This window comes from Ciconia boyciana, chromosome 4 (assembly GCF_034638445.1).
Source record: "Ciconia boyciana chromosome 4, ASM3463844v1, whole genome shotgun sequence".
In the NCBI taxonomy this organism is placed as follows: Eukaryota; Metazoa; Chordata; class Aves; order Ciconiiformes; family Ciconiidae; genus Ciconia; species Ciconia boyciana.
Genome location: NC_132937.1, coordinates 16499494 through 16512438, shown reverse-complemented (window position 1 = coordinate 16512438; position 12945 = coordinate 16499494). Strand labels below are relative to the sequence as shown.

At 43.5% G+C, this 12945-nt stretch overlaps 1 protein-coding gene across 1 annotated transcript; it reads left to right on the top strand.

The window, feature by feature from the left end:
- Positions 1-509: 509 nt before the first annotated feature.
- Positions 510-12526, top strand: LOC140650577 (urea transporter 2-like). The gene is given in 8 exon segments (XM_072859093.1): positions 510-675; positions 3021-3210; positions 3695-3823; positions 6260-6449; positions 7314-7461; positions 9015-9149; positions 10780-10829; positions 12257-12526. Coding segments are annotated over 8 exon segments (1278 nt in total).
- The last annotated feature ends 419 nt before the right edge of the window (positions 12527-12945 follow it).

The following is a 12945-nucleotide window of genomic DNA, read 5'->3' as shown; positions in this document are numbered from 1 at the left end:
TTTTCTTGTCTCCTGCTATCTGCTACTGTTCTGGCAATTTGCATTGCTTCCCTCCAGCTCACTGCTAGCCAAACATCAGCAGGCTCCCTCCTTGGTAGCTGCAACAGCATGCAGGTACCACTCGGTTACTTGGCAAAGGTTATGTCCCCTGTCCAACCAGCAGCTTGTCACACGCTGCATCAGGAGCTGGAGTGAGGGTGGGATGCTGCAGGCCACCTATGTTACACCCCTCTTTCCCCCTGCAGCTCTGTGCCACAGCTCCATGACAGCAGTGGGTCATTTCCTGGTCCTCATCCCCAAGAGGAGACACCACTGCCCTGGGCAGCAGCGCACACCACTCTCAGCAGTGGTTCAGGCAGTCCCTTCTCCATTAAACATCCCATCTTTGAAAAAGGATATCACCATGGAGCTCTAAAGTACAGCAGAAAGTTGCCAGAGCACAACACAAAAGCTTTTCTAACACATGGGCTTTGTGATTTACAGTTACCTCTTCTCACCACCCAAAAGAGATGGAGCTTGGAGAAATCGTTGTGGCTGAACATCCCGGTGAGAGACAGTTGTATGCAGAGCAGAAGCCAAGAGCCTGGGACCTGCTGGGGAGAAGCAGAAATCGGATCCACCAAGTTTTTGGGTAGCTCACAGGAGAAATGAAAGAATATGGAGAGTGGATGAAAAGTAAGCAGAGGGATATGTTTGGAGCGCTCTGGCTAGGAAGAGCTAGCTGGGAACATCTATATTGCCAACAGTACTTTCAGTGCTGGGGCATGAGATGAGGAGCCATTTCACCCCCTGAGGCAGAGCAGAGGCAGCATAGTCCAAGCTCACTGCAAAATTCTGGCCTTTTAACCCAAATCATTTTATTCTCAGGAAGGGGATCTCACTGTATCCTCTTGCCATTACCATGGCTGCAGGCATAATTCAGCACAGGCAAAAGGTGTGTTTTACACTTAATCAGTTATGTGTCATTAGCATCACATTCCTTATAGCAGTGCCCAGAATCACATGTCAGGGCTGGGGATTTAGTCTTGTTCATAAGTACTTTAGATCAGCAACCATCTCCTTGTCCACATGTGGGCTGGCAATGGGGACTTGACTCCTGATTGTGTGGGCAAAGGTTCTTGTATTACCAGCCTTGGGGGAGCAGTAAGGACTGTGGCTGTTATGTTGCTATAAAATACAAAGCAAGTACTGATCTCAAAGGTTTACTGTCCAGACAGGAACAATACATGAGCAGATGGTCCGTGTTAAGCAGAATTACTAGGGATCTGGGGCTTTGAGAGGCTATGTAGGACTGTGGGTCCTCTGTCAAGACTAGGTTCTTTAGCAGTACAACTCCAGCAACAGGAGAGAAATAAGAGACAGACATGTACAGCCAGGCTGTGCAGTGGCTAACATTGGTGGAGGAGGTTGGCTGAGATGCATCCAGTAGGAAGCTCATCACGCTGGCAGTGTGATCCCCAGCCACAGGGGAACATCTCCTCCTGCTTTCTCTTTACTCTGGTGGTCCATGCTTGGTAGACGTCTTTTCTTATTCAATGTCCTGAAAAGCTTTGGCCACTGCCCACTGGTTATATTTGAATACTTCCAGTTATACTTGTGTCTAAAACCATGAGCATTGCTGATATATTTCATAGCTCAACACCAAATATTAGTAAAAATCATTTCAGACAAGCCTGGTCATTTTTCTCTAAGGAACTCATTCCTCCCTGGTTGTAACTGCCTGGTTCCCCATCAATGCACAGCCTGAGGGATGCTTGCAAAGCCATCCCTCAACTTGTGCTCCAGCCTCTTGGGAGGGCTCTCCCAGTGATGTTGAAGAGATGCAGAGTGGTACCTGGCCCTTCAAAGATCCTCTATTTAAGCTAATCTCATCAGAAAGCAGAACTTGAGACTTGACTGTAAATACAACACAGGGAAGTGGAAAAGGAGGGAGTGGGGAAGAGAGGAGTTTTTAGGAATAAGTTGTTGCCCAGATTCAAAAAGTAGTCTGGCACTTTATACTGTGTCTAATTAACAATCTAAACTAATGTAATTAATTTTAAATATTTAAGAAGATGAAAGCTGCATATACACATTGCATGAACATATTGTACATGTAAGCAGCCCCTCTTTCTCATTTATTCTCCTTGTATCATGTTTAATAATGCACAGCAGTACAGAAATGGTTACACCTTTCCCAGAAGCGTGGCAGAAAAAGACTTCAAGTCAATTTGCAGTAGAAGAGCCAGCAGCAAAAAGTTATTGCAGTGCTACAAGACCCTCCTCACCCCATGGAGATCATTAGGAGCACTGTACATAGATGCCCTCAGACAGGCTGCCCTCAGCCCCACACACATCCCACCTTCCCCCTGCACTCACCTGAGGTACCGGAGCTTGGTGCCTGTTTGCTCTGTCTGGGTTCAATAGTCTTCTCTAAAGAGCACTGGCTCTTTGTCCTTTGGAAATGCTTCTTTCCCCTGAGTACAGTCCAAGCTATAATAACTATTCTCTTAATTTAGGTTCTTTGGTTTCCAAAGTACTTTTTTAGACACCTTTGAGAGTTTGACCCCATGTCCTATACACAGTGTATCACCATGTTCTGGGTCCCTAAACCAGCAAAAGTGTTTCCTTTTCATATTTCCCTATCCATGTACAAACTAGTTTCAGTCTTTGCCTAAGTAAGTTCCTCTCTGCATCTGAATTATGCACCAAAAAGGGACTATCTCCTCATTAAATTTATAGCAGAATTTTAAGCAATCTACCATGCAAGACAGACTATTCTTTGACCATCATAAATAAACCACTTTTTTATGAATCCTTCCATGAACTTTATAGCAGTGCCCAGTCCATCCCTATTAGCTTTTCAAGTGCCAGATGCAAAATATGCTCAGACAGAAATAAATCAGAGACCAGTTTTACAGTCCTGTTGATACATTGCTTCTGTTCTGTGGCCAGAAAGCGACTGTAGAGATGAGTGTGCTTTGAGGGAGTCCTGCTGAAATGATGCCTTATCACCAGCGTTTTTATTTGATTTCCTCCAGATAAGCCCCTAATGGTCCAGCTGGTGGACTGGATCTTGCGAGGGACCTCTCAGGTGATGTTTGTCAACAACCCTCTCAGCAGGCTGATTATTTTAGTGGGGATCTTCATCCAGAGCCCCTGGTAGATGCTCACAGGCTGTACTGGAATGACTGTGTCGACATTAACTGCGCTGGCCCTCAGTCAGGACAGGTAGGTGGTACCTCACGTCCAGGCACTTAATAAAAATTGATCCTTATGGTATCAGGAACCCACTGATGGGTCGTAGCCCCACATTTGAGTACATTAGAGATAGCAGAGTGGCTTTCCTTATGGATGGTTTGGAAGCAGTTATGTGAGGACAGAGCTGTGGTCCAGGAAGAGCTTGCCTGTCCCCATAGTTGACTGTCTTTGTGAGAGCAGACAGATATCTCTCTCCGGTAGCCATCATCACAGTTATGTAGGTCCTTTGGGTCACAGGAAACCCCCTGGGTCATCATTATTCAACAGTCTCCAAACTTCTGCCTTCCACACACCAGTGCAATGCAATATGGCAGTTACTTCACTGCTTTTTCATCCTTCCCCTACACTCCCTTCACTGGGAGCAGGACACTTATAAAGTGTGTTTCAGTGGGTCCCTGTGACAGGTCACCTTCAGCACAGCTTGCTACCTTGCAAACATTTCTTTCCATCACAGATCAGCTATTGCAGCTGGGCTGCACGGCTATAACGGGATCTTGGTGGGACTGCTCATATCCGCCTTCTCTGATAAAGGGGATTACTACTGGTGGCTTCTTCCTCCTGTGGCAATTATATCGATGGCCTGGTAAGTGCCACTTCTCCTCCTAGAGATAATTCTCAGAGAATGAGTCCTGCTATATAAAGCTTAAACACATTGGAAGTCCCCTCTATGCCAGCGGCTCCAGCCACGGTAGCACTGGAAAGAGGCATTCATTGATGCACAGAGCTTGTGAGGCACATTGGTAGGAGGCCAAGTGCACAGACAACACTGATTATAGCACATGGACAAAGCAGCCCCACTTCAACGCTCTGCAAATGGCCCTCATCAGCAGGACACATTCAGGGTGGATGTCATTGTGTCCAACACTGCAATGGTTCTTCCTCATCCAGGCACTGAACTGGCCCAGTGCTTTCCCTCGGGCTGAATTCAATCTTTCTCCCCTCAGACATGCAACCAGTCATGAGCAAAATTAATTCCTCCAAGTAACTCTGAATGCCAGACAATGTCCTTTCCGATTAAATTTACCATTTCTAAATACGGACCCTAACAGCACTGCAGAATCTATTTAACAGCCTTAACTGAAATTAATTCAAGAGTCACATTTTAATCGCTGTTAGAGATAAGATGCAAGACATTATTGCATGTCACTGCTTTTAAAATCAGAATTTTTTTCCTGTTTTATTTCTTTAGTCACTCTCTGCAAAGGTCATTTTGTAACAACCTCTCAAAACCCAGGACATGTTGCAAGAATGTTTAGTTTGTCTTGTCTGCCAGAATTCCTTGAGGCTTTTTATTCAAACTTTTCTTCATTCTTTTAGTTCACAAGACTCAAGGCTAGAGCTGAGAGATTTTGAAATTAGACATTTCAGTGATTTTTTCAACTGATACTTGGAATTTCAGCTTTAGAAGTCAGCATTTCTTTAATAATTTCTTTTTTTTCTGACAAGATGTATAACTGGCAGAAGCTTTGTATTTCAGCACAGAAATTAGGACACCATTTTCACTGAAGTGCTGATTTTTTTTTTCCTACAGCTACAAGCAAGGAAATCTGTAAACTGCTCTGGGAACCAAATTTGTTATAAAAGAAAAGGCTTCATTTGAGATTATACAGGGAGAACAAAGCATTTTTTCCACTGATAGTATCTACACAACAGGACACAAGATGTTGCTTTTGAAATGCCAAATAATTTGGGTGGGGTTTTTTATTAGAACTAGCTTAATGACTTTCTAGGACTCAAATGCAGCTTCTTGAAAAATTCAAGTCTTTAAAATGAATTTTTGTAAACTGTGCAATATCCACTGCTACTTGGAGGTTGACCATAAGAACTGCTCAGCTCACTTATATCAGGAAAGCTCAGCTGGAAGCAGCAGAACACAGTCTATTGCCATCCAGGAAATGACCTGGCCTTTCACTCTCTTCCACATGCTTTCTGGGCCCCATAAAAAACAGATATTATCTTGCCAATATGCTACCACAAAGGCATTCATGCAGGACACCCACTTCAAGTGGAAATAAGGCAGTCTGGAAATGTCCTGAGGAAAGCAGATCTGGTGAAGTTTATATCCCAGGTTCTACAGCCAAGAACTTTGGGAAAAGTCATGGTATCTCAAGTTTTACATGCTTTTTACTGTTTGGTCTCTAAATATTTTGAGGCTTGCCCCAAATACTTTATGTGTTAAATATAGTCAATCATGTTTCTTAAGAAGGAAGCTCAGTTTTCAGAAAATACCACATGATTTTGGGTAGTACCTGGGCAGCACACAGTAACATCAGTCTCACTAACATAAGCAGGAGCATCAAGGTCTGGGTCATGCCTGGCACAACACCTTTCACAGCTCTGTTAGGCTCCATATGTCCTAAGGACTCCTCATTCCCCCAAAATAGTGTCTAACATAGTAAATATTTTCCATTAATGGAAGATTTTCCATCTTCTTTGATCACCTTGTCTGCTTTATTTCTCTTCCAGAACCATATTCTGATATCCTTCAAACTATTTAAACAAAAACAACAAAAAAAAACAAATTAGGTAATTTCCAACTCCCTCTTGCCTCCTCAAGACGGCAGCTTTTTAGAGCATCTAAAGTTCTCCACAGTTCTTCATATGGAATTCCCAAAATTGGCTCTTCTGTTTCTTGTTAGAGTTTTCTACCAAATAAGAAACCAGATTGCCTTTCTCCATCTGTGCCTAAATGCTGTACTGGATGCATTTCTTCATTGTCTTTCTGAGCCCAGCATAGCTAGGAGAGTGCTTGCGCACTAGCCAGGTGTCCTGAGAGAAGGGTGTGGAGATTATACCATCCATGAATGGATGTGATAGTTGTTGCAAAAAGATGAACAGCATTCTGCAACTATTTGTCTGATGCAGAGTAATATATTAAAGATATTCACTACCTGATATTTCTAAAAGGAATGGCATTGGCTTGCATTTACCAGAGCTTATGACCAAAGTGGTAGGCTGTTTCACCACTGTAAATGTTATGAACAAGTTGTATTTGTTTCTCTTCTCCTTCTGTTCTCAGTCCAAACCTGTTCAGTGCTTTTGGGATCATCTTCAGTAAATGGGACCTCCCTGTTTTCACTCTGCCCTTCAATATTGCAGTGACTTTGTACTTGGCAGCCACAGGACACAGCCCCTTCTTCCCTACAACCCTCATCAAGCCTGTAGCATCAGTGCCCAACATCACCTGGTCTGCAATCAATGTGCCACTGGTAAGCTTCACTCCAACAAGTTTATGCTATTTCATTAAAAAGGTGAGTGTGAAGGCATTGAGCTTGGGATAACAATTTCACATGGGTCAGAATGGCTATATGATATGTACAGCCACTAGCAATTCACAGAAATACATGGCTCAGTTCAGTCTGTAGAGGACAGTGCCATAAAAGCCCTAGGGAAAGTCCTGACTGATCCAGCAGAAAGGCTGATCGAGCCTGAGGGAAAAGAGCTGCTGAACCTCTCAATTCACCTAAAATTGGACTGCCCCAAAACAAGTCTTGAGTGCTGTCGGTACAGAAGCACATCTGGATATACACTCCCGCTGTCCAGATATGGTTAAAAGAACATCAGCAAGACAGCCAGTGACAATATGAAAAGACAGAAGAAACATCAGGATTCCGAAGGGACAGAAACTCATTTATACCCAGTCCCCTCAGGTCTAGCTCTAGCTCTAGAGGATCACCTTCCCAAAGCAGCATAAGGGTAACTGATATGCTTCATATAATATATAATAAACTCAAATCAACCAGGCTCACCATAGTACTATTGCCTAGGAAGGTTACCGTTTTTCTCCCTCACTAAAGGCACCTGAAAAAAAAAAAACAAACAAAACCCCAACCCCCCATCCACCATATTACCATCCCAAAAGAAAAAAAAGTCCATCTTGGACTGATGAAGTTCAAACCAAACAGTGAACTAACTCTGGTTCGAAAGGCATGAGAGCCCACATTTACCCATCAGTCCCACTCAGAGCCAGGGTTGCTTCCTTCCTTTCTAACCAATAGCTTGGACAAAATAACTGCTGTGTCCTTCTGAGTACAGAGATACAATAACATGCCCTTTTCTACTGGCTGCTGCAGCTCTTGCAATCCATCCCAGTCGGTGTTGGTCAAGTGTATGGTTGTGAAAACCCCTGGACTGGAGGCATCTTCCTTGTTGCTTTACTTATCTCCTCCCCACTTATTTGTTTACATGCTGCAATTGGATCGACAGTGGGGATGTTTGCAGGTAAGAAATGCTTACCAAAGTAATTTTTTAACTAGGGTATCTTGATGCTAGCCATTATATGACTCTGTCCAGACTTTAGAGTGCCATGGGCTTGGACATACTTAGGACAACACTCCCATTTTTGAAACTGCCTCTAAATTTGGAAGGTCTTACTGAAGGTCACACAACATGGTGAAGGCAAGAACAGAAGCAGATTTTCTTTAAGCTTTGAATTTGTTATTAGATTTGTAACTCAGGCAGGTGCTTTGTTCCACCTTGCTTAACCCTCCTGCCATTGGATGCAATGAATCCCACAGAGATGATGATAAAGAAATCTAGAGAAATAGTTTCAGAACTGATCTCTTGCCACCACAAGTGTTTTAAATTACCACCACATGCAGATGTCTACCTCAGAGCTGATCAGTCAATGAAAAGAAACAGACTTTTCTAGGATGCAGCTCATTCTATCCTGCTGCAGATTTGTAAAAATAGCTAAATGAACGCCACTCAGAATGGCCTGTCTCTCCACTAACCAGAGAAACAATCTTAAATTAAGAGAGATGAATCAGACCCTTGAAGTTAGACAAGATTAATGCCACTTATGTGACCGATTGTAATAAAAAATTATGATGGAATAAGTGTAGTCTGAGACAACAACCTTGGAACAGGCACAGTCATCCAACAATAAGTTCTCTGTGCTCTCAAGCACTTTGTACAAGATGTGAGCTGCCTTATATTTGTTTTTTTAAACAAAACTATCCATGATTTGTATGGTTAAGAGCATTTGGCAAGTTTTGTACAGGTCTGACATTTAATCTAGAAGAGAAAGGTCAGGGGAAAGTATCTGGGGATAAGCATGGCGATGAAACAGAAGACAAATGAGGACATTATAGCAGGAAATGTGTTAATCTTAAGCGTGACATCAAGGCGGTCTGTGCACTACACATTGTGCTCTTCTTTTTACTGGTGCTCATGAAGCCTGTGAAATCCTGCAGAAGTACATGTGAGGTCAGGTTTGGAGCAGACCCTCAGTTCCCAGTCCAGTGGAGAATTTCCACAGCAATGATGGAGTGAGCACATCTAGTATCTAGACCACATCTAGCAAAGGTTACTAGGAAGAGACGGAAAACCCTGCTTACTCCCACAAAAGACACTCAGCTGTACCTCTGATATTCAAGATCAGGGTACGTATGAGGTTTAAACAGTACATGTGAGCACAGCTTTCTGCAAGAAGGACACCCAGGTGAGAAGGTCCTCCTACACTCTGGCTGGATCCTCCATCTGGTCATCTGGGTGACTAACTACAACACATTCAGTGCATACACAGAAAGTTTTGCTTGAAATAAACCTTTGAGACTGGCCAAATTCCAACCCTAGGGACATTATCAGAGCTCAAAAATAATGAGCTTCATTTGATTTCATCCTTTTTCTGCATGTGCATGTTATGCAAGTGTGAGCATGGTTAAATTTGTCTAGATGTCATAGGGAAGAGACGAAGGATTCCAAGCAAGTGACGGGTCCTGCTGCAGATACCTCTCATACCTGACCTCACAGCCCTGTCTTTTGTCTTGCAGCACTGAGCATTGCATCACCCTTTGACAGCATCTACCTTGGCTTAGACAATTACAACTGCACACTCACGTGCATTGCGATTGGGGACATGTTCTATGCCTTGACCTGGCAGACTCATTTGCTGGCACTTGCCTGTGGTATGTATCTTCTACATAAAGGGAAGACAAAAACTTATGCAGCCAGGCAGTCTATGAGTACTACAGGTTTAGAGTCAACATTGGGCTACCACTCTGCTGCAAAACTAGGTACTATGCAAGAGTTATTTCTGTGATGACATCAGAGCTGAGCTTGGATGTGCAAGCTGCAAGCGCAGAGAGAAGGGCCTTTAGGCCCTGATAACCTAAAAACATCTAGAAAGGGTGGAAGTACTGTTTGTGAAAGGAGCACAAGCTATGCCATGAGCAGAAGTTTAAGAAATTAGCAACTCAAGAGATTCACAGAAGCAGCCTTTTCATAACTGTATGTATCATTAGAGGAAGTGTGTCATAAGAAGAGAGCTGTTGCACAAGGTCAGTTTAAAATCCATCTACCCAAAGATCCCATCTCCAACAGCAGCCAAAACCAGACTCTATGGGAAGAGTTTAAGAACAGTGTAGCATATATAAAATTACCATGAAGATTCACCCAGCGTCCAACCATTTGCATTTCAGTAGTTTTTGGTCCTGAGAACAGTTTCTGGATTGCTCCGTAGCTTTTCCTTCCTTGCCTTTGATCTTGGGTGCCTTATCTTCTGCTTTGGCACCTCTGACATCCTGGGGCAAGAAGGTCCACTGCTAACTGCTTGTGGTTTGAAGTCACAGGACAGACACTGGTGGAGAATTTCATAGAATCATAGAATAAAATCATAGAATCATTTAGGTTGGAAAAGACCCTTAAGATCATCAAGTCCAACCATTAACCTAACACTACCAAGTCCACCACTAAACCATGTCCCTAAGCACCACATCTACATGCCCTTTAAATACCTCCAGGGATGGTGACTCAACCACTTCCCTGGGCAGCCTGGTCCAATGCTTGACAACCCTTTCAGTGAAGACATTTTCCCTAATATCCAGTCTAAACCTCTCCTGACGCAACTTGAGGCCATTTCCTCTTGTTCTATTGCTTGTTACTTGGGAGAAGAGACTGACCCCCACCTCTCTACAACCTCCTTTCAGGTAGTTGTAGAGAGCGATAAGGTCTCCCCTGAGCCTCCTTTTCTCCAGACTAAACAACCCCAGTTCCCTCAGCCACTCTTCATAAGACTTGCTCTACAGACCCTTCACCAGCTTTGTTGCTCTTCTTTGGACATGCTCCAGCACCTCAATGTCCTTGTAGTGAGGGGCCCAAAACTGAACACAGTATTCGAGGTGTGCTCTCACCAGTGCCAGGTACAGGGGGATTGCTGTAATCCCCCACTGCACACAGGTCAAGTTGTGCCAGGTACAGGGGGATTGCTGTAATCCCCCACTGCACACAGGTCAAGTTGTGCCAATTAAAAAGAAATTAAAGATAAAAGAAATACCACCAATCACTTGCTCTTGACAAAAACCACAATCTTAATTCACCATCCATCTCTACAGGGCCACATGGCCAGTAGTCCACATGGCCAGATGCAGCATTGGGGCATTTTAACTAATTGTTGAATTATAACATTAATCTTCACATCAGGTAGCTGTCAGGATACTTTACCGTGCATTTGGACAATATTACTATTTCTGATAATTTCTTTGGAGAGATGAGCAAGATTTTCCTCATCTTGAGCTGTCTTTGGTCTTCTTTTCTCAGCATTGTTTTGTGCCTACTCTGGAGCAGCTCTTGCTAATGCCCTATCTGTGGTAAGTTTGAGGGTTTTTTAATGGGGTTTTGGTTTGTTTGTTTTAACTGTATTTTGATTTGTTATGATAAAATGCTAAGGAAATGCCCCAAAATTCTCCACGCCAGTTTTGACAACATTGAAATGAGAATGCTGCAGCCAATGGCAGGTCTTGTACAGATTCTCTGTCAGTTGAATTGTGCACTTGCAGACTCTGCAGCTGATAGTAAGATTTCAAAGACTTTGCGGCATGTCATCCACAGCAGGATTGTGCATGTATATGCAAATTCCAGCAACAGTGAGCGGTTTGAGATGCGACACTTAGTTGCAGGCAATATTTTTGGACAATTCCCAATGGTCTAAATTTTTCCTTGCTTCTTCTGAGATCTTTCTCCCACCCTACCCTCAGATATTATTTAAGTTTGATGTGGATATGGGAACTAAAATGGGGAGCAGACTCTTCTCTTAAATACAAAATGGTTGTATCGGGACAGATCAAGAAAGAGGTGAAGCCAGAAATGCCAAGCTTTGTTTTTTCTTTAAGATCTGAGAGATTAAAGCAAACCCATATTTTAATAAAATTGATTTAGTAAGTTAAAAGAAAAAAAATTTAGAACTAGCAAGTTCATGCATTAAATGTATTCATCCGGCATCCACTCAGTACTGTGTAGGTCCCTGCAGATGGGTTGCTTTGTTAAGCACACCTGCTTTTGGGATGCATCAGAAAAAAAGAACATTTACTTTTTCTTCTTGTGATCTTGTTTTTGGCAGACCTCAAGTCAGGTCAAGAGGTGGGGTCACAGAGCAGGACTGAGGGTTGGATGCAATGCCAGTAACACATGGGCATTGAGAACAGTCAATATGTGTGAATAGTACTCTCAGTACATGACATTTTACAGGACAGTGAGGGTAGGATTTAGCTCATTTATTACAGAATGTAAATGTCTCTGTGTGAGCTGCGTGTCTTGGCTTTCACTACAGTCAGCAGAGCTCTGGACCCTGATTCAGTTGCTTCAATATCGGTGCCAAGTGCCATTCTGGCCAACAGCTGCATGTCCAAAAAGACTGAGGTCTCCAATGTGGGATGCCTTACGTAGCCCTGTACATTTCTGATTGATAAACTAGATAGATACCTCTGTGTGAGCAGATGAATTGACATTTGGTAGCAGAGGAGCTTCCCAGTCCTCCAGTGACCAGCAGGAACCTAGCTCACATGTAGCCCCCACCATGTAGGCTCCTGCATCTGGGCATCCTCCTCTGGATCCGAATGGGGGATCCTGTATGGGGGGGCTCAGGAAGGCATGTCCTGTGTCACACTGTCCTCAGGGAAAGTGCAGGCTTGCCCAGCTTCTCAAATCTAAGAATTTAGCAACAGGCAGAAGTTAGCAAAGGGAACATACAAAAAGAAGTATCAAAATGCACCTATCTGTCTGTCCTTTCCCCTCCCAGCTTGGGCTGCCACTCTGCACCTGGCCTTTCTGCTTCTCCACACTTCTCTTTTTGCTGATAAATTCAGACAACCCAGCCATCTACAAAATCCCCCTCTGCAAAGTCACCTACTCAGAAGCCAACCGGATCTACTACCTGAGAATGAAGAGAAGAGCATCAGAGAGCAGGAGAAAAGAGCAGAAACGAAAGCAGCAGAAACCCTCCAGCCACTCAAAAATAAGCACAGGAGGCACCCCTCTGTGCACCTCCAAAAACCACCACGCTTACTGATTTCAATTGTCCATGAGTGTACAATTTTGGGGCAGTTTTTCAGATGCTAGCCAAGCACACCATTGGCACAAACACCACCTGTCGCGGATGGAGTGAGAGTGCACTTCACTCGTAAGAGAGAAGTAAAAATATAGTTTATTGATACAGAATAGGGAGTTAACAAAGTTCAATGCGACAGTGTTTTAACAAGATTCGATGGCGAGGCACACTTGATTATTTACTGCATAGAGGACAGGGTCAGACAAAACTGTCAGGGAGACCCTCCCGTTGAGTCATGAGGTTCGGAAAGGATCCCCTTGCTTTCTAAACTCCTTCTCAGAGAGGAGTCTAGGTGCGGCTAGATCCAGTCCTAGTCCCAGACTTGGTCAACGGTTTATATCTAAAGGATTATATGTGCGCAGTCAATCCTTTATATCACT